Source organism: Pseudopipra pipra, chromosome 26 (genome assembly GCF_036250125.1).
Source record: "Pseudopipra pipra isolate bDixPip1 chromosome 26, bDixPip1.hap1, whole genome shotgun sequence".
Lineage (NCBI taxonomy): Eukaryota > Metazoa > Chordata > Aves > Passeriformes > Pipridae > Pseudopipra > Pseudopipra pipra.
The window spans coordinates 4,141,955-4,168,216 of NC_087574.1; the positions used below are offsets into that span (position 1 = coordinate 4,141,955).

Below are 26,262 nucleotides of genomic sequence, written 5' to 3' on the forward strand. Positions count from 1 at the left end.
GGCGCTGGGTGAGACCCCGCGCCAAGATTCGTGTTGGAGACACTTTGTTCCTGCCAAGTGACTCACAGTGGGGGGGGGGGGAGGTGTCTGTCCAGCTCGGGGCTGGTGACATTTAACGTCACCATGAGACAGATCGGCGGTGCCGGGGCTGTGCTTACCCTGCCCCGGCCCCGGCAGCGGGGGCGGGAGGCGGGGTGGGGGTCACGCCAGGGTGGGGAGACACAGGCGCCCGAGCCCCGGAGTGGGAGGCGGGAGTGACACACCCCGTCCCCGGGGAGCCCGCGCAGGAAATTTCAGGCAGTTGAAGCGTTCGGGAACAGTTTTCCAGGGATACTTTCCCCACTGGCAGCGCCGGGCGTGACACGCTGTGCCCAGCGGGGTGGGCAGGAGCATCGTGTCCGCGGGGCTGTCGCGGGGCTGTGCCCAGTCTGGTGACACCGTCACGGGGACACAGCAGCCCCGGCCGCCGGGGCAGAGACCGCGCCGGGTGCCCCCCTCAGCGCTGCTGATGAGCGCGTTAGTCACAGGCTGGAAATACCAGGGAAAAAGTGAATGTGGGATGGGTGTTTCTGGGAAGCAGCAGAGCCGTGACGGCCTCCGTGAGAGGCTGGTGAGGAAATGGCGCAACGAGGAGGCAGGACGGCCTTGCCCCCAGCGTTCCCGGTGCCTCGGGAAGCTCCGTGAGCCTCCCGTTGGCCGCTTCCCCAGGGATCGCGCTCCAGCGGTGCCGCCCGCGCTGGGACCGGAGAACCGGCTCCGGCGGCGCCGCCACTCCCCCGCGGGCACCGCCCGCCCGCCCAGTTGCAGCACAGCCCGCGGGAGGCTCCTCGGCCCGTCCCGGCGCCGGGGAACAAGCCCCGGTCCCGGTGCCGGTGACGTCATCTGGGCCCCCGGTGACGTTAGCGGCGGAGGGTCACGGCCGCGAGCGCCGCCGGGGGCGGGGCGGAGGGTGGGCGGGACTACAACTCCCACAAGGCCTCGCGGCCGCGCCCCACCCGCGACGGCCAATGGGCGCGCGGCCGGCGCTCAGGCAACGCGCACGTGGCGGCCGCGGCGGCCAATGGGCGGCGGCGCGTGCCGTGACCCGATGGGCCGAGGGGGCCGCGCTCGGCGAACAAAAGGCGGCGGCGGCGGCGGCGGGAGCGCGGCCGGGCGGGAGCGGAGCGGGGCAACGCAGCCGAGCGGCGCCCGGGTGAGTGCGGTGGTTCGGGCCCCCCCGCTGCGGAGGGGGGTCCACTCGCCCCGGAGAGCGGCTGCGGCTCTGCCTGGCACATGGCGGGGCCTCGCGGGGCCGCTCCCTGGGCCGGCAGTGGAAGGGGCTGCGGGTCGGGAGCCGCCGTGGTTCCGGCCGGCCCCGGCCCCACCGGCTCGCTGGAGGGCGGGCGGGCCCCGGGAGCGCCGTGGTCTCGCTCAAACGGCGGGTGTGCGGGGGCGGCCGGAGCGGAGCCCCGCGCTCCCGCCGGCACGGCCGCCCTGACCTTGCCGGGGTGTCCCCGGAGCGGTGCCGGTGGCCGGGGCGCGCTGGGGCGCGGGCGATGTGCGGGGGCGCAGCACAGGCATCAGCGAGGGGCTGGGAAGTTGCCCTGGGCTGTGCCCGCGGCAGCTCCGCGCTCCGGCTTTGGGCGTCTGTTCCCTTCCCAGCCAGGTCCAGGAGGGCCTTGGTTAAAGCACCTGCACCCCCTGCCAGAAGGAAGATCCCTTCGTGGCCATCCCGGAGGAGCAGCCCCGTGTCGGGATCTCGCTGTTCCCGTACGAGCAGGAGGGTGCACAGCGCGTGTCGCTCCCTTCCCGGGACAGGTGGCTGTGTTCCAGCTCTCTTGTTTGCTGCCTGCAAACACCTCCTGTTTGTCTTGCTGCTTTCGAAATTCTCATCCTGCTGTACAGACTCTCCCATCCCTCTGTTGAACTGTTTGTTTTCTGCAGCAGCGTCTAAAAGCTGAAGGCTGAGGTGCATCCTGAATATCCTGTTTGTAGGTGTCTGTACTTGTTCTTATCCCTAGTTGGGTTTGGAGCTCAGAGCATCAGCTCTGCTGCCCAGTGCTGTGATCCAAACCCTGTTGAGTTTCCTGCATGTGAGGCTCTGCAGCACTCTCCAGGTAGCAGGGCTTTTCCCACAGCACTTCCAGTGCTGCCTGAAGTGATTGCCAACAGCCACGGTTGGGAATTCTGCCAGGGAACCCGCCACTGCCTCCACTGTGCAAGCAACATGGGAAGGATTTAAGGAATAAACACGTTAAGGACCTTCCCAAGGCTGCAGAATAAGATGGCCTTTAACAACAGGGTTCCAAATTCCCTACTTGTGGCACTGGGCACTCACCAGGTGTGTGGAGCCCGTCCACTGCTCTCCATTGGCCACATGTAACTCGGTCTCTGGTCCCTTCCCCTCCCTGGCTCCCGCGTTTCTCTCAGGGGTTCCACATGTTCAGGGAGCCTCCCCCAGAGCTGGGCAAGCAGCACCTGCTTGCATCACCCCACACAGCATTTCCCAACTGCAGCTGTGGGACCATGACCCTGCACTGGCCCTCGCTGTGCTCTGCTGAAACATGGGCACTGCCAGGTGGGAGCTGATGTAACTCTTCGTGCTGCCGTGGGCTGAAAATACTGGCTGAGCTTGAACTGCGTTAATAAGTGACCCGGGATGGAGTGGGAAGGCTGCTTTGCCATATGAGTTTGTTGACATAATTCTTGGGAGAGCGGGTGAGAAATCTTCACTGGGGAGGGAGTCCTTTCCTCCTGGCAGAAGCACCATTCAGGTGGGATTGGAGCATGGTACTGATCCAGATCTAAGAGAAATCCATGCCTGAGCACCATGTTCTGTGTGAACACAGACTGGTGAAGTGGAGCTACACCTCTGCAACCAGAAAGGGCTTGCAGAAAAACCAACCAAATCACTGTCTTTAATGCCTTTTTCTCTCCTTGCAGAGCAGACTGTGTTGCGCTGAGTTAATGCCACATCGTTGATCTCTTGGGAGTCAGGGAGACTTTACCTGGATTCTGTGTCAGGAATGCCTCCCTGTTTCTCCATTTGTGTTTCCTTTGGATCTGCTGCAAGTTCCCTTCAGCTGGTATTGGGGCAGGTGTATCAGTTGTGTCACAGCAAACACAACATCCAGCTTTAGGATCCTTGCCTGCCTCTTGCCATCCCGCTGTTTTTCTCTGTCAGTACATTTGGGGAACATTTTCCAAATATAAACCTGTTAGCATATTTGACAGGTAATGTTTTGAGGGAATAAGTGCTGCTGAGCTCCCAAAAATGTGCTCTAATCCATGTCTCTTACTTGCTCTGGACTTGCCAGCAAAGGCTGGAATCCAGCACTTCTTGAATCGGTGGGTATGGATGATGAGAGGTCTCTGAGGTGTTGCAGGGAAGCTGTTTGTGTTGGAGCCTCAGTAAATGAACACAAATCTGTGGCACTTCCAGAAAGAACTTATTCTTAAAGCAGTGAAACCACTTGAACTTGTCAAACCAAGACAAGGTGTGTGACATCCACTGGAGAGAGCTCTGCTTCAAACACAGGAATGGCCCCGGTGACACGGGCTGGCCCCAGAGCTGATCCTGCTTTGAGCCTGAGGTTGTGCTGGATATTCTCCTGAGTCCCCTCTAACCTCAACTATTCTGTGATCTGATGATCTGTCACATTTTAACTGAAAACTTCACGGCGTATGCTGTGGGAAACACTTTATAGTGGCAGTAGATCATCCTTTGCTCAGCAGATTTGGCCAGCAGTCAGCTGTGCTTCCATCATAGACCCTTCAAGGGAAAGGCAAGGCGGTTTGTAACTGGCTCTGAAAGGCTGTGATAATGCAGGTACAGTGTCCAGGGAATCATCACAGGCAGCTGGAGAGGCAGCACAAGTTAGAAACTGAATTCCATCTGCCCCTAGCCAAAACCTCGTGCGGCGGAGGTTGCACAGTGGGAGCAGATTGGAAAAGGCTTTTTATGCTGCTGACATGAATCTGCCCTTGTGTGTGGTGGGTGCAAGGTCTGGGACCTGAAGTGGTGAGAAAATTGCAGGTCAGTCTTGGCTGATGAATGATGAACAGAGCAATGTCTGGGTGTGAAGTGGTGAAAGAGAACGTTGTTACCCTACAGCTTGTGTTTGAGACAGAGAGAAGGACTTTCCTTTCCTCTCTTTCTTCAGAGGTGCAGCCATTGCTCTCTCCAGCACTGGTTGGCCCTGCAGGTGCTAAGCATGACTGAAAACAAGATTATCCCTGGCAGATGAGAGTCTGAACCTGCCCCATTCCTGGGAAACTGCAGAGACTGTGTTCTGGTGACTTGAGTCCGTGCCCCTGCTTGGTGTTTGCAGAACAGATGCAGGAAGTTAATGGAGGTGCTCTGATCTGATCTCCCTGGTTGTCAAGGGACCTGCACGAGCACACACAGCTGGAAATTGCTGATGCCCTATGTATTTTTTTCCTGCTGATCTCTTAGCTTAACAGTTCAGCAGACTGAAGCAATTGTTTTGTGCTGTGTGTCCCAACAGAAAGGCGGGGTTGGAGCAGCGGAAAAATGGAGTGAGGGGCGTGATTAAAGACTTGCCAGTGTTTAGGAAATCTGAACCTCGGGCAGATAAGGTCAGAACAGCCTCATTCCTGCTGTTCTGTTGCCATGACATGAGGATGTTGTTATTTTTCATCTACTGCTATTGTAATAATCCTCTAGTTTCCTTTCTTTGCCCCAGTAGTGTTACTGCAAAAATGAGGTGATGACCAGGAATGGTTCTGAGAGGAGCAGCTCCACAGGGCCACTCTCCTGGGAGTGCCCCGTGCATTGTGTCCCTCGGGTTTAAGAAATCCCATTTCTGTCACTTTTTCCCGCTGATGGTTTTTATAGGGCTGTTCTTGATAAGACCTGAGGGGTATCCCGGGTCCAATTTCTTGCAATTGCAGGTGATTTGTTGATATAACTGGCCTCAGCTTGAGTGGTTTGATTTGTAAACGTGGACTGAAGTTCTGCAGTGCTGCTTGGGGGCTCTGTGACTACCCTGGAGAAATGGCAAAATACTTGAGGTTTTTTAAAGAAATATTTTTGCCACTTTCTTTTACCCATTTGCTGGTGCTGCAGTGAAATGTGATGCTGTTTCTCTGGGACTGGGACTGGCCCTGAGCAGATTGTGGAGTTGATGGATTTTGAAGGGGTATGAATCAGGAGTATTCCAGCTTCCTCCCAGGCAGAACAAATGGCTGCAGGCACCATGGGAGCAGGGTTTGCTCTCAGAAATACCTCTGTTTTAAAGCAAAAATCCTAATGGAAAGTTTTCAGCACTCTGGTACGGGGGGGGGGAGGTGTGCAGCTCTGAGGCAGGGCAGCAGTGTGGGGTCTGTGGGAACTGAGTGTGTCTGTGTGTGCCTGCAGGACAGGGCTGGGATGTCGGTTTGGGGTTTGGTGGTTGGTCTCCTCTGGCTGCTCACAAGAACTCCCCTCTCCTGGGGCCACGCTTTGGCACTGGGCTAATGAAACAACAGGGCTGTTTTCAGCAGGCAGTGTTAGGGGCAAGTGTTTCTTGCCCCAGAAACATCGTCCGATGCTGTTTTGAAACAGGATTAAATTGGAAGCTGTGCTGCAACTATTTAGGGTTTTACATCATAACTCCCTGAGAGCAGCCCTGCTGGTCTTTAAAGTCTTTTGCCCCTTCAGTAGCTTCACCTTTGTGATTTTTAACCCTGGAGCTGCATTTGAAAAGATGTCAGCAGCAGATCTGACTGCTGGTCCTTAAGCTTAGTTATCAGCTTTCAGTAACAGCACTTAGTCCAATCTGGTTTGTTCTGGAGGCTCAGGGAATGCAACCTCCCTCCTACTAATGTTGGGATGGACCAAACCTCCTCCTTCCTGCTCTAGGGAAAAGATCTTTATTTCTAATGATGGCTAATTATTCCCTTGGTGAGTAACCCAGCTGATTACTAATGATTGTTTCCCAGAGGGCTGCACAAGAAATAACTGGAATTTTTAAACTGTTTGCCTCTGTGGGTCTCTGTTTTGTGAGGACAGATAGTGAGTCTTACTGAGCCATTCCAGTACTTCACTGCCCAGGTGCTCAGATGGAATCTGAGCTCCTCCTTTCTGTGTTGGTGCCTTTCTGCTTTGCAGCTCTCCCAGAATCTATCCCAAGTGTGTTTTTTGTTTCCTTCCACATTGGCTGTGCTTGGGGAACAGGAACATGACCCCAGTCACTCAGAATGCAGCAGGAGTCACTGCTCAAGCCTCCCTGTCAGCAGTCTGACCCCTCAGACATACCAAACCCACTGGCTGATCACAGGACTCAGTTCTGATGTGTGACAGATGCAGACAGGGTCACTGGAATGAAATATTCTTTTAAAAAAATGTTTATGGCAGCTAAAAAGAAATGCATCTTTGACACCTATGACTTTGTTGCTGCCTATTGGAAAGAAAAGTTACAGCCTTGAGGTCAGAAGTCATTTCCTTACATCAGTTTGAAAGACACTCGAAAAGAGAATAAAGCCATGCCCCATCCTAATTCCATGGAATTAGGAATTTTTTCTTAAACCCAAACAAACAAAAAAAAAAACCCCAACCTGTCTAACCTTAATCTTCGTTGTCTTGAGCATCTTATTCTGTCGGGTGTGAAGCTCCTTCCAAGACATCTGGTTCGGAAACAAGAAAAAACAATGATGTAAACGTGTTCTGGTTTTGGTAATCCTGGCAGCATTTTCCTTTCCCTTTAGGAAAGGGATGGGGGTTGCTGATGTGCCTGCAGTCAGGCTCACTCTGGGAACGTGGGAGGCTGTAGGGAAATGGGTGGGAAGGAGGGGTTCCCTCCCTGGAACAGCACCAGAATAAGTGATAGATGTGTTACACAGACCCCCCAGGAGCAAACCTGGGGTGCTGCAAGGTTTGAGAGCAGCTGCCTGAGCTGGACACCCCTTGGATGCTCCAAGCAGAGGGTTTGGGAAAGGCTCTCCTGGCTGGGTCAGGCTCCTGGGATTCTGCCTTTCCCTGCAGGCAAGGCTGGACCAAAACAGTGTTCAGGGCAGGGGAATGGGGTAGAAGTTTTAAGCAACATGAACAGTTCTTGCTTGTCAGGTAGTTTTTTGATGTTATGTTTAATGCAGAGACAGAGCCCAGCTCTGGGTTTGTGTTGAGCTGGGTGATGAGGAGTTCTCAGCCACAACAGGACTCTCTGTTCCTGATGGATTTTTGTGTTTTTCCCCATCCAGAGTAGATAGCCATGTCAGCCAAAGCCATCTCCGAGCAGACGGGGAAGGAGTTCTTGTACAAGTACATCTGCACGTCCTCTGCCATCCAGAACCGCTTCAAGTATGCCCGGGTCACCCCGGCCACAGACTGGGCACGGCTCACCCAGGACCACCCCTGGCTCCTGAGCGAGGTAAGGACAGCAGGACCTGCCTTCCTGGAGTGCCTGAGCCCTGCTCCAGATCCTTCCCGAAGGACCAGTCACTGCTGCTGCTCTGCCACGGTCACTCCCAGTTAGGACACTGCTTAGTTTTCCTGTATCCAGGCAAAATGTCAGGGAAAACTTTTTTTTTTTTTCCTTCTTTTTCAGTGCAAGATCTTTTATATCTCTGTGTGTCATAGCCACGCACTTTCTGTAGAGTAAATATATCCAGAGCTCTTTTTATTAGCTGCCCAAGCTGGCTTCTTCCCAGTGGTTAATTATATTAAGTCGTTGGCTGGAGAACACGAATGTCTCACAGTCCTTGACTGACTGACTGATAGAAGCCCTGCACTAATTAAATGTTCTATGCTCAAGTGCCCGAGTGAACTGCAGGAAGAGATCAGCACTGCTTCTAAAAGCCTTGCAGGAAGCCAGAAGGGAGCAAGGATGCTCTGGAGCCTTAAGGCAGGTTCTGTAAGGCTAGAAAGGGCTGCAGGGTCCAGCAGCAAGACCATGCTCAGTGTCCTGTACCTCAACACAGTGTGTTCTGACTCTACTCCTGCTGCTGAAGTTCCAGGACACATCAGCAGTACAGGAGAATGGCACCCAGTTCTGCTTTGTTTTTGATCAGATATTTGCAAGCTAGAGATAAGTGTGTAACCCAGAAGCAGCCTTCCATGGGTGTCTTACGGAAAGCTACTGTCAGTTGACTAAAATGTGCATGACCCCTGGCCCTGGCCAGTCTCATAAGCAATGTGTAGTGACAGCAGGAGTTGTTGGGTTTGGGTTTTATTTGTGAGCAACTGACTGTGCCTGCCATGACACTCACATTTTTTTTCATCAAAAAAAGCCAGAACAAACTGTCACCTCAGTCTCTGATGTCTGCTCATGGCTGAGTAGAAACAAAGCAGCTTTTCTTGAAGTATACTGTAAATAAACCTTGCAGGCATGTTGTACGAGGAGCTGGATTTGCCAAGATTAAAGACATTCTGCAAGGATCTGTGCTGTACAGAGCTGATTTAGATTTTTGCTTTACTATCTGCAGAGAACTGCTTGACCAAAGTCACTTTCTAATGCTTCTTCCTTTGAATCTCTTGCCCAACCTTGTAGCGTTTAGTGGTGAAGCCAGATCAGCTCATCAAGAGACGTGGGAAGCTTGGACTGGTTGGGATTAACCTCACTCTGGATCAGGTGAAGGCTTGGCTCAAGCAGCGCCTGGGCCAGGAAACCACGGTGAGTGTCACCTCAGCAGCAAGGACAAGGCTGCTTTTTCCTGTCTCTCCTGGCCCTGCTGGCGTGTGGGTGTTTCTCTTGCTTCTGGAGGTTTCAAACACGTGTGATGGTGGCGGAAAAAGCAAGTGAGAAACTGTCCCACGTGTGAACTTGCTGCTGGTAAATGAGCCCTGAGAACTGACACACCGTGACAGGGCGCAGAGCCCGGTGCTCCCTGTGACTCTGCTGTCTGTGCAGGGCTGGTGGGAACTCAACAGGAATTCCCTTCCCCCGGGAGTCAGCTGCTGGTAGCTGGATGCTGTGTCGAGCTGGCTCTGCTGCTTCCCAGTAACACCCAAGACAGTGTAAAAGCTGTCATAAAAGCATCCCCTACTGCAGCCAGCTCGTGTGTTTTGGCTGAGTGTTACTTCAGGTCCTTATTTTAACTCAGTGCTGCCCTAATATATTTATTTTCCTGGGAATGGCACTGCAATGCTAATGATAACAAAGTGCCTGCCATCCCTGCTGCCATCCCTGTGTCAGGAGCTGATGGAGTTCTGCTGCCTCAAGGAATTGGTGCCTTTGGCCCTGCTGGGATTGATTTGCTGCTGGCTCCAACTCTGAGCCGGTGCAGCCGCCTGGAGAATTGGGAAACAGCAGGAACTGCATCTTGTGTGCTGCCCTTTGGGAAAATGATGGATGTGGAAATCACTCCTTTAGCACAATACAACAACCACATCTAAAGCAAGGACTGGGCCACAGGCTTGGGACTACTGGTGTCCTCGGGAACAGGGAGTATCCCCCATGTCTGGGAGTGTCCCTTGAGCCAGGCTAGGGTTTGAATAGCAGGAAAGTGCCTACACAGGGCAGTTCCCAGAGCTTGCTCTAGTTGCATGCCCCTGTAGGAAGGGGATAAAGGGTTGTCTTGCTCTTCCATGCTCCCTGACACCACTTCAGGGCGAGGACTGCTCTGCGACCTCTGCTCCTGCTACTCAGGAATTCACTCACTTCTGATTTTTTCCAATGCTCCAAGAGCAGCTCAAGTAGTCACCCTGTGCTGAGAAGGGCTCTATGATGGTGCTTTCTCTGGAACAGGAGGCGAGAGCAGCTGTCCCAGTGTAATTGTGATACCCCTCTGTCCTATGAGGAATGGGGAAGGTGACTGACTCCTGTAACCAGATATCCTTGGTGACAGTGCTGGATGTTGTGCTGGAGAGGGAGGAGTGGTTCTCCAGGAGGCCTGGTGGAGAGGTGCTTGAATAAGAGCAATCTTAGAGCAGTGCTGATTAATTCTCAAAGCTTGCCATGTGCTGTCACAAATGTGGAGACTGGACAAGTGGTTATGGGTGTTTGTCTTGTTTTCTGCCCCCAGATTGCTAATGCGAAGGGAATCCTAAAGAATTTTCTGATCGAACCCTTCGTCCCTCACAAACAGGTTAGTACCCCAAATAAAGCCTTAAAAAGGGCTTTTAAATCTCTTTGGACTTGCACACTTAGCTGGATTGGTACAGTGGAGAAGGCAGAAGTTTGGGGGTGTGCTGTTGAGCTCACAGGGTCAGTGCACAGCCTGCACAACCCAAGGCAGTGTCGGGGCCACTCCAGCACTGCTGCTCCTGGGGAAGCTCGATGGTGGGCTTGGATGCCCCATCCCTGGCACTGGCACAAGAGCCTCTCCAGGGTCTTCTCTGGGTGTCAGTGGCTAATTTTTGTGTCTGCTCTGTGGTGCAGGAGGAAGAGTTCTATGTGTGCATATACGCTGCCCGTGAGGGAGACTATGTGCTCTTCCACCACGAAGGGGGTGTGGATGTGGGAGATGTGGATGCCAAAGCTCAGAAGCTGCTCGTGGCAGTGGATGAGAAGCTCAGTGAATCAGATGTGAAGAAGCAGCTCCTGCAGCACGCACCAGCAGACAAGAAGGAGTAAGTACAGCTGCCAGTTCTGGGCAGGACCAGCCACGCAGCAGCTGCTCTCCTTTATCTCAGTGTCACATCCCTCAGTTCTGCTCACCTCGAACTTCACGCTCCTGCCCTTCTTGCTGCTCTCCAGAATATGCCATGTATCCTGAATCCAAGTTCTCTGACCTTATCTGAGCTGCCTGTGAAACCCAGAATAAGGTTTAGTGCTGAGCCTTCACTTGGCAGCAGCACTTCTCAGCCTGCTCAGGTCTCGACCTCTGAGACTGGAGACATGTACTGAATTCTGATCCTTTGTGCCAGCTTAGAAGTTTCTTTTGTTTAGTGGAAATAGTGATAAGATGTGGATCTGACTGCTAAGTCAGAACTGCCCTGTCCCTTGCTCTGGCCCAGTCTCCAAAGTTATTCCTGCAGCGTCTCTGTAGATCTCAAGGCTTCTGCATCTCCCTCAATTAGCTGCCCATACCTCATTATCTTAATGTGAGTCATGATTTTTCCAAACACAACGTAATCCCTGCTGGCATCGTGCAGCACTGAAGGGCTGAAGGAACCTGTCACTCCATCAGTTCACTGCAGCCTCCTCCCCATCACAGATGAGGAAGCTCAGATCTGACAAAGATGGGTATCAGCAGGAAGACAACCAAGTGCGTCTGTCTCCTGGGGAGATAAATCAGATTGCACAGCTCTGACAGTTGTGAGCAACTGTGTCCTCCCAGAGTTTGGTGGAGGGTAATTAGGATGAGTCATCAAGGTCTTCCTTCCCTTGAGTCATCACCCAGGCTCCTTCCAGAGAAGATGAATGAGAATGAAAGAAATTGATGCTGAGTAAATTTGCCACAAATACCAATGAACAGAGCAGGCTGTGCTTAGGTTTGGCTGCTTTCATTAACTTGTGTCACCTTTTTTTTTATTTTTACAGCATCTTGGCCAGCTTCATCTGTGGCCTGTTCAACCTTTATGAAGATCTGTATTTCACATACCTCGAGATCAATCCACTAGGTAATGGATGTTTTTGGGAACAGAACTTCCTGTTCTGAACTGCTGGAATGTGTTCTTGATCCTTCTCTGGGTTCTGTAGTTCACAACAGCACCAGGTGCCACGTGCAGAAGCACAGAGGTGGCTGTGATGTGTCTTGGAGCTGCTTTTTGAGTGACTTAAAATGAGCGAATGAAAAATTCCATTGAAAGGGATGTTAAGGCAGAACTGAAGAATGTAAAAGTTGCTCTGTTAGAACAAAACATCCCCTGAGGCAGAGCCTGGGCCATGGCCACAGTCACTGGTTAATTCCTCAGGGAACCTGCTGGGGCTGGTAAATGCTGCTCAGTGCTGGGGGGAGCAGCGGTGACCCGGCTTTAGGAATGATCTCTGTGGTATCAGATGTTGAAGTAAACCTGTTACATGTCCTTGTACAAACCACCAGACCAGAGTTAATTGTGATGTTTTTCACTGCAGTAGTGACTAAAGATGGTGTTTACATCCTTGATCTGGCTGCGAAGATTGACGCGACGGCTGACTACATCTGCAAAGTGAAGTGGGGGGATGTGGAGTTCCCCCCTCCCTTTGGCAGGGAAGCTTATCCCGAGGCAAGTGACAGCCCAGATTCCTTCCCTGTGGCCTGCAAGATGAATTCCTCAATGCTTATATCCCCAGCTTCCAGTGGTTTTGCTGTGTTTCCAACACTTTGGCAGTGCTGCCCATGCTAACCTGTGTACAGGTAGCTGTAGTCCTGGGACTGCTCATAATCACACTCTGAACTGCAGTCACTTCCCAGCTCTTCTTGGATGTTCTTTCAGTTCTTTAATTCAGAACTGACTTCTTTAAATGGAGACTGATACTTAACTTGCCTCAGCTGTGTGCCAGAGCTCTGTACCTGTACAGAGCTTGCTTCTGTGGTTCCTGCCCGTGTTGCTCCCCTCAGCATCACTTTTTTGTGAAGCAGTGGTTACTGGCAGCCTCGTGGGAGCTGTTGTTCCCTCAGTGTGTCAGTGGCAGTTCTGAGAGCAGAGCAGCAGCTGTGTGCAAATGCTGCATCCAAGTGTGAATTCAGAGAAAATAATTACCATCTCTCAGGCTTTCAAGTCAGAAGTTAAGATGTTAATGCACCTGTTTTCCCAAGAAGTGAGGACAAGATGAGACCTGCAGGCAGCCCTTTGTAAAGCCAGCAATGTCTGCTTCCTCTCCAAATTCCCTGGGTCTGTGCTGCTGGATGCACAAGCACTGCTCCAGACAGCTCCCAGCAGCTTCAGAAGCTATTGGAAATAGAGCTTTCTCCTTAGTTATTCTGTTACTTATTTCAGGTGACTGTTCTGCTCTCTCCGAAAGGACTTCTGTCCTGATTTTTTTCTTTTCAATAATTATAATTATGCTTCAGTTGGAAGGTTTTTGTACCGTGGCCAGGAAATCCATTTAGCTGTTCCTCTCCATGTAGCTTGCTGGATGCCAACACTCAACTCAATTTGCTCTTAAAAGGATTAGTTCAGGTTTTGTCTCTGAATCATCCCTCTGCGAGTGCCTGGGAAGGTTGTTATGGCACAGTCTTTGCTGGGAATGTTAATGAACTCCAATGAAGTGCTGCTCAGCAGCCTGGCACGCTGGGCTGCAGGAGCCCCATGGTGAGCCAAATGGCAGCTCTCAGTGATTACATTCCTGGCTGCAGCACAGCCAGAGTGGTCACCATGGGTGTGATGATTTTTAGATTTTGTCTGGCCTCAGTCTCAGACAAGGTCAGAACAGACTCTTCAGTTCTGTTCAGATTTTGTGACTGGATGGAGAGATGGCACTGGGCCTCTGTCTCTTACAAACATGGTGTCTGTAGCTCTGCTGTCCCTCAGCTGTAGCTGACACCTAGCACTGACCCTCGGGATGGAAAAGGCAGATGCAGAAGGAAGTTGAGGTTGTGCTGCTCTCCCTGCAGGAAGCCTACATTGCTGACCTGGATGCCAAGAGTGGGGCCAGCCTGAAGCTTACGATCCTGAACCCCAAAGGCAGGATCTGGACCATGGTGGCTGGTGGTGGTGCCTCGGTGGTGTACAGGTAACAGGAACAAGGTTTCCAGAGAAGGGGGTGGATTTACAGTGCTGGAAGAACATAATTCTGCAACCTGTGGCAAGCAGACTGTTCTAAAGCTGTTTTTCTCATACTGACGTTAAGAATCCCTTTAGAATGAAGGTGCTGTGCAGATTTCTCACCAAACTGGAACGTAGTGTCCCCCAGGGAATTAATTCTGGGAGGTTGAGATACAGTTTCTTTTTAACTTGGAAAGAATTGAGCTGGCTGGAGGGTGTTGAGGTCAATATTATTGCTGTAGTGGTCACTGAGTTCCCATCATATCTGGGGAGTATGACAAGACTATGACTGGCACCAAGGGGAGAGCAGCTTTATTTTCAGCAGACAGCACAGTCCCTCTGTTCTGAGTGCTGCTTTCCCAGGGCTTTGGAATGCTTTAAGTCCTTTATAGTGACTCAAGTTATAATTAACCTCTTAAATAACTTTTATAGTGACACCATTTGTGACCTGGGGGGTGTGAATGAACTGGCAAACTACGGGGAGTACTCGGGAGCCCCCAGTGAGCAGCAGACCTACGACTACGCCAAGACCATCCTCTCCCTCATGACCCGAGAGAAGCACCCAGAAGGTGAGGGAGATGCTGCAATTCCAAAGCTGTGAAGCTGCAGGAAGTTCATATGAAGTTCAGGAAAAACCTGAACAAATGGGGGCTGTTCCTCTGCTTAGCCCTCCCTGGCAGAGCTCTCAATGTACTGCTGCCTTCAGAGGGAAGCAGGAATGGATTTTTGTCAGCTCTTCCTTCAGAGGCAGGACTTGTGGTTTTCTGTGGAGCCTGAGAGATTCTTATCGAACATTCTTGCTTGTTACAAAGCTCTTATCTTCCAGGCTCTACTAAACACAACTATGAACAACTGGCTAGTCTGCACTGCAGCTTTGTTTCACTTTGTCCTAAATTGCTTCATGATCTTGGAGTATGCTGCTCTTAAAACAGTTCTATTTACACATGTTTTTCTTCCCTCAGGGAAGATCCTGATCATTGGAGGCAGCATTGCAAACTTCACCAATGTAGCAGCCACCTTTAAAGTAAGTGACCAGTCAGAAGCACCAGCAAACACCCACTTGTCAGCCCCAGGCCTTTCTTCCCAGTTCCCTGTTGGGCTGAAGCTGACAGTCCAACTCTTCCAGGACTTCCTGAGATGATGGGACAGGATAAAGGTCACCTGTCCTGTGTATTTCTTGTAGGGCATTGTGAGAGCGATTAAGGATTTCCAGGGCCCTCTGAAGGAGCATGAGGTGAAGATCTTTGTACGAAGAGGAGGCCCGAACTACCAGGAAGGGTTACGTGTCATGGGAGAAGTTGGTAAGGACCAAGCTTTTCCTCAAGTTTTGTTCTTGCATCTTATTTCTTCCACCTGCTCTCTGCTGAGCCTTCTCAAGGTTAAATGTTTCCCTTTGGCAGAAGCTCACCTTGTTCCTTTCCCCCCCCCCCCCCCCCAAGGCTGACTACTGCTGTATGTCTCCACAGGGAAGACCACTGGCATCCCCATCCATGTCTTTGGCACGGAGACTCACATGACTGCGATCGTGGGCATGGCGCTGGGCCACCGCCCGATCCCCAACCAGCCGCCCGCCGCTGCCCACACCGCCAACTTCCTCCTCAACGCCAGCGGCAGCCCCTCGGTGAGTTCTCCCTGTGCCGTGAAAGGGGACAGGCTGGAAATGGGTCTCAGCCACCACTGTATGTGTAGGAAGCTTTACAAAAACAAATGTGGCTCTGCCCGCGTGGTTTGAGGAAGGGCCACCCCAATGCCCACCTCGCTCGTGGCAGAAAACGTGACCTCTCAAATCCAAAATGTGACTCTTGTACCTACTGGGTCATTAAGGAGTTTTCCCTTCCCTGACTGAAACAACCTTATCTTAAAATCAGTTTTCTTTGTGGCAGACCAGCGTGGCCAAAGTGGCCGTTTCCTCCTCTGTGCTCCAGGTGTTCCTGGCGCTGTCCCTCACTGACTTGGTTTCTGAATCTTTCAGACTCCCGCACCGAGCAGAACCGCCTCCTTCTCTGAGTCCAAAACAGATGGTATTGCTCCAGCCAAGAAGGCAAAACCAACAGCACCTCTTGGTAAGTCCAGCCCTGGCAGTGCTCTGCTGCTCCCAAAGGCAGGACGGGCACGAGACATGCTTTTTTTTTTTTTTTTTCTGGACATAAAGGGAAGCAATTTTGTGGTACCTGCTTATCTTTGTCTTGAGTGTAGTTAGGTGGTTTTAGCTGTCACTTGTTTTTTAACAAAAGCAAAACCCAAAAGCCCCAAGTGCTGTGGGGAGGAGGGCAGCTCAGCACCTGCCCACGTGCCCAGCCCTTGGGCTGGCAGCAGCCAGCTCTGTCACGCTGTTGCCTGAGTGATTCTCTCTTTAACAGATTCAATCCCAGCCTCGACACCTGGCTCAGGTAGGACCCGTGTGACCAGCTGAATGTGCCTGGCCTTGCTGGCAGCTGACTTTTAGTTCTTAGTTTTGTGGCTGTCTTTTCTCTCCAAAAGTTTGCCGTGTTGTCTGGTCTTCCCGCCTGCCCAGCATATTTAGCTGTCACCATGTGACCTTCTCATCTGGTTTTTCAAGTGTAGATCACATATGCCTTTGCACAAACACTTTATTTCTGGGGGAGAGAGGGACTGGTCTCAAACTTCAATTTTTCTTCCCTCCCCACAACCATTACAGAGAAGAACAGCCCCAGACATATTGTGAAAAGCTCTGTTACCTTGATTTCCAAAAGGAGGAGTCACTAACTGTGCCCAGTAACTGGCATCTTGTTTCAAAGGGAAGCAAAGTAGTGCAGGGGCCCTGCTTATCAGGCTTGGAAAGTACCTTTGAGATTCTCTTGAGCTCTGTGCTGGGTGAGAATAACCTGCTGAATCAGGGGCAAAGTAGAGCTTCCAGTTACCTCCCTTGTCATGAAGAGGGACAGTAGAAGGGGAATTCCCAGATTATTGCTTGTGTGATCTCAAACAGCATCACCTCTCTGGGCCTGCATTTTACTGTTCCTGGGAACACTCATGCTGCCTCCTTGCAGGCACCTACAAGATAAACAGAATTTTCATGGTAAGCAAATCCCTAATAACAAGTCAAGTTGCAGTTGAATCTGAACTGTGAGTGTGTAGGTCTGGAGAGCAGGGATTGATTCCTTGTTGAAGCCAGTGTCCTGTTTAATCCCTAACACTGTTTACCTTTGATTCAAAGCCAGAAGGAACTCAGCAATAGCTTGAGTTGGCATCAGCAGGTGGACCAGCTCTGAGTTTTTACAAGTTTTAAAACGAATTCTGCTTGGAGACAAAGGGAGGGACCCAACGTTGTACTGTGACAAGTGGTGTAAATAGACTTTAGGCCAACAGTCCATCCTCACTGGCTGAACTGTTGCCTTTCCTGTGACTCTGTCCACTGAAGCCAAGTTTTGTGCTATATGTAAGTTCTTGGAGCTGTCAAGTTTGTATTGGATTCTGGTCATTAAAAAAAAGTACTGAAAAGAAAAGCTGAGTACATTGAGCTCCTTTACTTTTTGTTCCCTCCATTTCCTGCTTTTCTTTTTATTTCCTATTGTTCTTCTGTGGTGCCCTGACAAACCTCCTGTGGGGCACATGCAAATAAATAAATAAAATTCAAAGTTCTCTTCAGCTTTGCAGAAGAAAACTGGGAGGAAGATGAATGGCCCATGAGAGGAGAGGAAGAGGCAGTTTTCACTTCTCTCCTCTCCTATGCCAGCTCCACCCTGCAATTCACTTGCCCGTTTAGTGAACCCCAAAACCTGGCTGTTGTGTTCAGAATCCAGGGAAAGGGTTGCTGTGCTTCGTTTACAGTTTCTTCCTTAATTTGGACAGTGTGGCTACTCCATCCTGCAGTTCACGTCTTGGTTCAGTTTGGGGGAGGGGAATATGCTCACTCAGGAGCCTTTCAGCAGCCGTTTGGCAAAGCTGCAGTTTGGGTCTTGCTCAGAGGTACAGTTTGAACATGGTTTGTTTCTTTGCCTTCTCTGAGCAGGTAAAGCCACGACGCTGTTCAGCCGCCACACCAAAGCGATCGTGTGGGGGATGCAGACCCGGGCTGTCCAAGGAATGCTGGACTTTGATTATGTTTGCTCCCGGGACGAGCCGTCAGTGGCTGCCATGGTTTATCCGTTCACGTAAGTAGCCTGTGACTGCATCACTTTTGACTGCTTCCCTCCAACTCTTCTGTGAGCTTCCTCCTCTCCCAGTCTCTGTGGTTCTTTAGTGGAGCTCTGCCCTGGACTCCATCCCTGCTGGAACACCTTCTCCTCCGCTCCCTTCCACCCCTGGCTTGGCTTTGCAGGCTGCTCAGTTTCCCTCAACCACTGATTTTGGGCTGTGCTGTTGAAACAGCTGAATATTCACCACAGAACTGAAGTTTCACTTCATGTGCCTGTCAAAAGGTATCCAAGTTGTGTTCTTCACTCAGTGAGTAAGGCAGGTGTGACTGCCTGGGCTTTCTGTACAGCCCCAGGCTCAGCAGAGGCAGGCAGGCTGTGTAAGGCTCCTTCCCTGCATCTGTTCTTTGACATGTGCTTGTCTGAGACACCTTGATTTGGGCCTGCAGCAGCAGGAATTTCCCCTCCAAATATTAGCCAGAATCGTAGTCGCTCTGCTAAAGCAGTCTGGCTGGTATGCAGCCAAACAAAATTTAGAAAAACCTAAAATCTTATTCATGCTCTTTCCAATAGCAGCAGTGGTTCCTTAGCAGGCAGGAAGCCCATGGATCCTTCAGTGGGATAGAGAGTTCCCTGGTGGTGTTCACTCTCTTGTACTCATCCCTATGGGGATGCGAGGGACTGTTGAGTGTTTCAAGTTAGCCTCCGGAGGAACTTCCAGAGCATGGCTGTGTGTGAGCTGTTTCATTGTACCCCCTGAGCGTGGGGGTCTCACTGTGTAACAGGACAGGTAGGGAGAAAGGAAGCAGTGGCTGTCACTTCCAGTACAGTGAGGTAAGAGCACAGAGCCAGGCAGGAGCCTTGGTTCATTCCTGTGGTATTTACGGACATCCTGGAGAGCTGATGTCTAATCAACCTCTGTCCTGCAGAGAATTTCTCCTCTTGACAATTAAGACCTTGCACTGTTACTCTGCAGCTCTGATGGTAATTGCAGCTCTGTAATAACTTCTCAGCAAGTGCAAACCTCGGGGTGCTGAGTGCAGGCACAGCCACGGGTGAGTGGCAGCCCCTGGCAGAGCTGCAGTTGATTACAGAAGAAAAAGCAATAAGGATTAAAGTTTAAGGCTACCTGTAATTATCTGATTCTGCTTGACCTTTTGGTGGAAACCAGGCTGGCAAAACCTGGAATGTTCTGTCACGAATGTACCAGTATGGGAACACAGCTGGTATCTCTACACTCTTAAATGACTGCACAGTCAGAGTTAATGCAGGCCTGGTCGGAGCATCTGCTGTGTACAAAATACCTACAGTGAAACCTTCCCAGGTGCTTCCCTTCCAGTGCCTGTGGGGTGAGGGGTGTCTCACCATAGCAGGATTGGGAAGCTGGCCCTCCTGTTGCTGTCCTGGCTGTTTCCCACAGATGCTGATTTCCCATTTCCCCAGCCTGGTGTTTACTCCAGCCCAGTGACGCAGCTTTGCACACCTCTCATTCATTACTCTTTCTGTGCCTCGTTCTGTCTTCCAGCTTGGAGTAAAGTTAAGGCTCTGGTAACTTCACTGTGGGAGAGCTTATTCATCTTGCTGGATGCCTCTGTCCCCATTAGCCCGTCTCCTTCCATATGCTGCTCTGTCCTATACTCTGAAGAACCTTCTGCTGTCATATGGTCCCTCCCCACACATGCTCATGTGCTCGTGAATGTCTCAGTCAGTCTCAAGGGCTGAGCACGGGGTTTGTAAACTCCTCTGTCTGCATGCACTGTGTCCCTTTGCCTTTCCAGCAGCCTAAAGGTCAGGGCTTTTCCATCTTCTCCTCCACAGTGGTGATCACAGGCAGAAGTTCTACTGGGGCCACAAAGAAATCCTGATTCCAGTCTACAAGAATATGTCAGATGCCATGAAGAAGCACCCAGAGGTGGATGTTCTCATCAACTTTGCGTCCCTGCGCTCTGCCTACGACAGCACTGTGGAAACCATGAATTATCCCCAGGTGAGCGTGGGATCCAGAAGAAGCCCAAGAGAAGACCCTTTCAGCAGGGTACCAGTGTTTCTTAAACTGTGATGGCATTAGTGAGTTGTCTTGATCTTCTAGCTTGGCAGATAAACACCCCAATTCTAAGCCCTTACAGGCTGTAAGGGAAGGTACTGGGGTTCCATCACAATCCTGATGCTGTGCTTGCAATTAGTGTAAGAGGAACTCAGTACCTCTTGGTTAGGAGTAACTACTTCAGGCTGATTAAAATACAGTGCTGCTCTGATGTGCAAGGGAGAGAAAATTCCCTGACCAGAGCATTGAGACTGCTGGGAAGGTTATGACAGACTGTGGATCTGTGCACTGGGCCTTCCTGGATGAGAATGCGTGGAGTGACCTCCCAGGGGCCTGACAAGGGGCAACTTCTGTGGGTACCAATGGTTTTCTTTCTCTTGCTGCAGATCCGCACCATTGCCATTATTGCCGAGGGCATTCCAGAGGCCCTGACACGCAAACTGATCAAGGCAGCTGATAAAAAAGGAGTCACCATCATTGGGCCTGCAACTGTAAGTACTGATAGCTGCCTTCCCCTGTCTTTCTTAACCTTCAGATCAGCTTTTTCCAGTGGATGAAGTGCATCCTACAATTCACTTTGTTTTTAGTCACAGGAGGTGTGTGTTAGTCTCTCATTTTAAGGTCCTTGCCATCCTCCCTTGTCTGCACAAATGCTGACAAGGCTGCCTTACAGAAACATTCCTCTGTTTCGTGGTGTTTTAAAGGGCTTTACATCTTTCTTGTAGGTTGGTGGGATCAAGCCCGGTTGCTTTAAAATAGGCAACACAGGAGGCATGCTGGATAACATCCTGGCATCGAAGCTGTACCGCCCTGGCAGCGTGGCCTACGTGTCCCGGTCTGGAGGAATGTCCAATGAGCTCAACAACATCATCTCCCGAACCACCGACGGGGTCTATGAGGGGGTGGCCATCGGAGGAGACAGGTACGAGTCGGCATCTTCAGCAGACTCTGGTTTTCAAGTCAGTCAACAGAAGAATCGTTGGTAATTTGGAGGAAGAAGGACAGGTTGGCTGTTGATTTTTTTTTTTTCTTTCAGAAAAGTGTGTGAAATCAATTTCTACCATTTTCCCCTGTATTGCACACAGATATCCTGGCTCAACTTTTATGGATCATGTCTTGCGTTATCAGGATACTCCAGGAGTGAAGATGATTGTAGTACTGGGGGAGGTGAGTGAGACCACTTCACTCCTACCTGAGAAATACCAGTGTGTGACTTTGTTTTGGGAGCATCTGACCTGCTAAATAGCAGCTACTTATACTATTCTTGAATATCCCAATTTTTATTTCCTGCTGCTTCTATCAAAAAAAATTGCATGCATTCCACAGGCAAGTTTAGTCTTCACTACTTAAAAAAAAAAAAAACAAAATTCAGGAAACTTTGTTCTGAGACTTCAGCTGTTACTTGGTGAAAAAGGAGGGAAAATCCCAGCAATGCCTCCAGTGTGTGTCTTGGAGCTGGTTTCCACAAAAGTGCAGTTTGGAACCATATCTCTCTCCCTGCAGATCGGAGGCACAGAGGAGTACAAGATCTGCAGGGGCATTAAAGAAGGCCGGATCACCAAGCCAATGGTGTGCTGGTGTATTGGTACCTGTGCCACCATGTTCTCCTCAGAGGTACGTGCAAAAAGGGGAAAAACACATAGAATAAGGATAAATCCACAACAGGAAGAGAAACCCAATTCTCTCACTGTGCCTAAACTTTCCAGAATTGCCAGTGGCAACTTTAATGTGCAGAAGTTCATAAATATAAATGATAAAAGCTTTTTGTGCTTCCATGGTGTGTCACAGGAGATTTCCAGGGGATTCTGCTTACTTGTGAAGGGAGCCCAAAGTTCCCAGGGAATGCAACAAATTCCAATAGCCACCTGCTTCTAGAGTGGGAATGGGTGCCTGTAGTCCTTACTGTTCTCCCTTCTCCTATTTGTAGGTGCAGTTTGGCCATGCAGGAGCTTGTGCCAACCAGGCTTCTGAAACTGCTGTGGCAAAGAACAAGGCCTTGAAGGAAGCTGGAGTGTTTGTTCCCCGGAGTTTCGATGAGCTGGGAGAGCTCATTCAGTAAGTCACACTCACAGAGCACCTTCAGCAGAGACAAAAGCAGTCAGGGCACTGATTCTGGCCTCATGGGGAATATATTCCTGCTTAAGGAAAGGAACTGTTACTCATTGTGGGGTTTTAAAGTCTGGGTTAGGACCACCTCGCTTGGATCCCTTAAAAGGACCAAATGGATTCTCTCCCTAGGTCTGTGTACCAGGATCTTGTGGCCAGAAAAGTGATCGAACCAGCTGAGGAAGTGCCTCCTCCAACTGTGCCAATGGATTACTCCTGGGCAAGGGTGAGCTCTTGGGTTCCTTGGAACCAGACAAGGCATTTGCTGGGATTCTGGATGCCGTGTTGGGGTTACACCTTGTGCTTTAGTGTTATTTGTGAGCTCCCCGGCTGCGCTGGTTCTGAGCTGTGGAAGCTGCTCTGAGGGCAAGCCTCAGGCGTTGCTGTTTGCCTGCTCTGCCCGGTACTGCCCTTGCTGCCAGTGTGGGTGTTTAACATCCCATCTTTACGCTGCAATTCCAGGAGCTGGGACTGATTCGCAAACCAGCTTCCTTCATGACCAGCATCTGTGACGAGCGAGGGCAGGAGCTGATCTATGCTGGGATGCCCATCACTGAGGTCTTCAAAGAGGAGATGGGAATTGGAGGAGTTCTGGGCCTGCTGTGGTTTCAGAGGAGGTGAGGCAGCTCTTGTGAAAGATCACAAATTCTTCGGTTTGGAGTTTTCCTTGATTATTAGTGGAGTTCTAAGCAAAAAAGTAACTCCAGGATTCCTTTGTGAACGTAGATTCACTGGAATGCCATCTCTGTAATCCCTCATTTAGACCATGTCAACATTTCAGGCTACATACAATATGTTTTAGTCTTAGGATGGAGTTTTCCACACGTTTTGTGGTGCATTGAGGAAATTTCTTTGTTCTAGGCCTGATTCACACTTTCTGACTACTTGTTTATTGTGTCACCTCAGCTCTGGAGAGACTGGAGACTTGACAAGCATTTTCACTTGTGTTCTGTCCCCTGACTGACCCGGTGTCTGTGCCCAGGTTGCCCAGGTACGCCTGCCAGTTCATCGAGATGTGCCTGATGGTGACAGCAGACCATGGGCCGGCCGTGTCCGGGGCTCACAACACCATTGTCTGCGCCAGGGCTGGCAAAGATCTCGTCTCGAGCCTCACTTCAGGCCTTCTCACTATTGTGAGTACCTGAGATCCAGGGGGTTTAGCTTTTGTTATTAATTACTCTTCTAGGTTCCATTACTATTAATTTAAGATTTGAATTGACTGCAGAGCCATGGGCTGGTGATGTCTATTCATTCACACCTTGAATTTCAACTCTAATAGTCCAGTGCTCTCTTTTTCAAACTGTGTCCATTTTTCCAGTAAGCCAGAACTAGTTTGTCTCATCTGAATCTAGAAGTATTTTGTAGCAACCAAATTGCTGTCAGTATTGCCCCTGTTTGGTTGCCTGGTTTCTTCCAAGACTGACAAGTAAAAATGTGACTAAAACAGACTTTGGAATTGCATTTCCCCCCACATCTGTAGCAGAGACATGTTGACTCCATATTAGCACTTGTCTGAGTTAAAACCAGATGCTTTCCCTCATGTGCCTGCCCAGCTTTAATGTCCTGGGTGTCACAGAGACCAGCAGGGTGGATGGGGGAGATAATCTTGTGTTTGTTTTGTACCTGAACTGTGGAGTCCTTTGCTGCAATTCCCTTTGTGTCCTACACCCAGGGTGACCGGTTTGGGGGAGCACTGGATGCTGCAGCCAAAATGTTCAGCAAAGCCTTTGACAGCGGGATTATCCCCATGGAGTTTGTGAATAAGATGAAGAAGGAAGGGAAGCTGATCATGGGCATTGGACACAGAGTCAAATCGGTAAGAAAACTGTGTTAGGACAAACAGGAGGGAGTTTTACTGAAGGTGAGGAAGAGCAAAAACAAAGGAAAGCAAATTGGCAAGTTTGAGGCAGCTATTGACCAGGTTGTCCCAACCCTACAATGAGTAAAACTGATGTCAGGTACCTGTGTAAGAGGCAACGTCAGTGACTGTGGCATGCTCTGAACCTGCAGATAAACAACCCCGACATGAGAGTTCAGATTCTCAAGGACTACGTGAAGCAGAACTTCCCAGCCACTCCACTGCTGGACTATGCACTTGAAGTAGAGAAAATCACAACTTCCAAGGTGAAAGACGCCAGCTCTGAACTGCTCTGAGGACTGGTTCTCTTGGGAGGGAAAGTGACTGAGGTTCACAATGTATTTTAAGTGCAATGCTTCAGAAGTTGTTCCTGGGGGTTGTGTTTCTGTGGTAGAGTTGAGGCCATTTACAGCTGCAGTTAGGAAAGGCTTTAAGGTGTTTGGATACCAGGAAAATGCTGAACAAGCCAAACCATCATCTCTGTGGCCACTGTCCACACTGGCACTGCTGGATGTAAATCCAAGGCCATTGGTACGCATGTTGGGCCATGGCAGAGAATCTCTGTGGCTTGATCCAACAGGCCCCTTCTTTGAGGCTGGTTTTCCAGCATTCCCATTTAAGAGCCTGTGGCTCTCGCTCAGGCTGCTGAGCTGCCTCTCCATCGCTGGGCTGGTGTGTCCCCAGTTACAGGCAACCGTGAAGTCACCCTTGGTGTGGAAGCTGCCAGGTGAACACCATTTGCACTGTTAACATCTTCATTGGGGTGTTTTCATTTCCTGCAGAAACCAAACCTTATCCTGAATGTAGATGGCGTTATTGGAGCGGCCTTTGTTGATGTACTCAGGAATTGTGGCTCTTTCACACGGTGAGTAGGGAGGGGGCTGTACTTGGGTCATGGTCCTATAAAGTGATGGGAGCTGCCCTGCCAGCTCCTGGGGGGCAGGATTTCAGGACACTGGGAAGGAAACATAGCCTAGCCTTGGGGGCAGAAAGCTGTCACATGAATTCTTGTGGCTTCTGGCACTAGAGCAGGTTCTCAGCCTATCTGACATTGATTCCTTAAATAGATCACTACCAGGAGCTATTTAATTTCCTTCCTTTTGCAGAGAAGAAGCAGATGAATATATTGAAATAGGGGCTCTCAATGGCATCTTTGTACTGGGCAGGAGTATGGGATTCATTGGTGAGTTTGCCACGTCCCCACCCCTTCCCATCTCCTTCCCAGACAAACCTGAACTTCGGGGGGACTCGGTGTACTCCAGAACTTCAAGTTGTTCCAAGGCAAAGACGCGGAGGAGGGATGGGAATTCTGTAACAGAAACTATTGTCATTTCAGGACACTACCTGGACCAGAAGAGATTGAAGCAGGGTCTGTACCGTCACCCGTGGGATGACATATCCTATGTCCTACCAGAGCACATGACCATGTGAGAACCTGGTGTTGCCCTGGAATGTCACTGCACGAGGACAGAAGCCTGTCCAGGGGACAGCCACGGTGGGACTGTGTTGTCTAAAAGCCCGTTGGGACAGAGGCGTCGAGCTGCCTGGTCAAACTGTGCAAAGTGACTGTTTTATAAGAATAGAAACTTACTCTAATAAAACCAAAACTTGTGCTATTCCCTCTGTTACCTGCTGTATTTAATACTGTCTCTCACCGGTTTAGTTTTTCTACTCTCTCGTTTCATTTTGTTTCCAGAAAAGATTAAGGGTTTTGGGGAGAAAGTTTGGCTCATGGGCACAGTCTTATGGAACATTACTCTTGTAATATGAAGGGGAATGTGCCCATCATTCCCATAAGCCATGACTTAGGCTTTTTTTTTTTTTTTTTTAACTGTATTCTCATCCTTGGTCTGATTGTACCTGAATATTGGGACCACTGCTGATGTATAACCAATGTTACTCAAGCGCTGGTGTAGTAATTTAAACTGTAAAGTTGTAACATACTGTTGTGAAAACTGTGAAATCCCTGTACTCCGGTGTCTGTATTTATGCAAACAACTTCTTTCCTCTGCTGCTCTGTGCACTGTCACTCATGTTACCTGCAGCTGCAAAAAATATCTCAGTAATAAGTTCAGCGTCCTCCTTGTCTGTGTATTGTAACCGAACTCAAATAAATACACGCTACTAATTTATTCTTTTCCATTTGTGGCTTCTGAAAGTTGGTCCTAGACACTGTCTGAGGGGTGTGACGAGCTGGGAACCAGTCACTTAACAAAACACTGCGCCTCAAAGCAGTTACTCCTTAGAGACTGTATTTCAGATGATTTAAAAGGGGGGAAAAAACAAACTCAAAATGCATACATGTACCCTCGCATGTTTCAGTGTAGGTCAAAAAGATGAAATTTAGCAAAGCAGAAAAGAAACAGAAGGAAAGAGACTAGTTATAATTGACATGGCATTATACAAGAGTTAGGGAACTGCGTTGTGTGAAAAGCAAACATGAAATAATCAACTGCAGTTCACTTCCTTCTTATTAACAAAAAACCCTGTGTAGTTGGAAGGTGAAATCCTTATTCCTCAAGTGCAGTCTCCTCCCCGCAGCCTGCCGGGGAGAGCAAGAGTAAGGAGGAAAAAATGATCAGAAAGATGCCTGAGGCTCTGTGTGGAA

At 50.2% G+C, this 26,262-nt stretch overlaps 1 protein-coding gene and 1 long non-coding RNA gene across 4 annotated transcripts; one reads left to right on the forward strand and one right to left on the reverse strand.

The window, feature by feature from the left end:
* Window positions 1-1,046: 1,046 nt before the first annotated feature.
* Window positions 1,047-25,786, forward strand: ACLY (ATP citrate lyase). Of its 3 annotated transcripts, none has more exons than XM_064636281.1 (29): window positions 1,047-1,192; window positions 7,180-7,349; window positions 8,469-8,591; window positions 9,943-10,005; window positions 10,299-10,489; window positions 11,403-11,482; window positions 11,937-12,071; window positions 13,403-13,517; window positions 13,982-14,118; window positions 14,512-14,573; window positions 14,733-14,850; window positions 15,016-15,170; window positions 15,522-15,612; window positions 15,910-15,939; window positions 17,523-17,664; window positions 19,465-19,633; window positions 20,077-20,181; window positions 20,416-20,612; window positions 20,776-20,857; window positions 21,194-21,304; window positions 21,618-21,745; window positions 21,929-22,022; window positions 22,259-22,413; window positions 22,779-22,929; window positions 23,469-23,612; window positions 23,807-23,920; window positions 24,437-24,519; window positions 24,761-24,837; window positions 24,991-25,786. In XM_064636281.1, exons 2-29 carry the CDS (start codon window positions 7,191-7,193, stop codon window positions 25,083-25,085), a joined length of 3,306 nt encoding a protein of 1,101 aa, XP_064492351.1. In that variant the 5' UTR covers window positions 1,047-1,192; window positions 7,180-7,190; the 3' UTR covers window positions 25,086-25,786. The 3 variants fall into 3 exon arrangements, with proteins under 3 accessions (XP_064492351.1, XP_064492352.1, XP_064492353.1); XM_064636282.1 differs by having other exon boundaries at window positions 11,940-12,071; XM_064636283.1 differs by lacking the exon at window positions 15,910-15,939.
* LOC135402848 (uncharacterized) lies at window positions 12,427-24,996 on the reverse strand. The gene is made up of 2 exons (XR_010425225.1): window positions 24,886-24,996; window positions 12,427-16,564 (listed from the first exon to the last, which is right to left on the reverse strand). It is a non-coding gene; the product is annotated as an uncharacterized LOC135402848 (long non-coding RNA).
* Window positions 25,787-26,262: the final 476 nt, after the last annotated feature.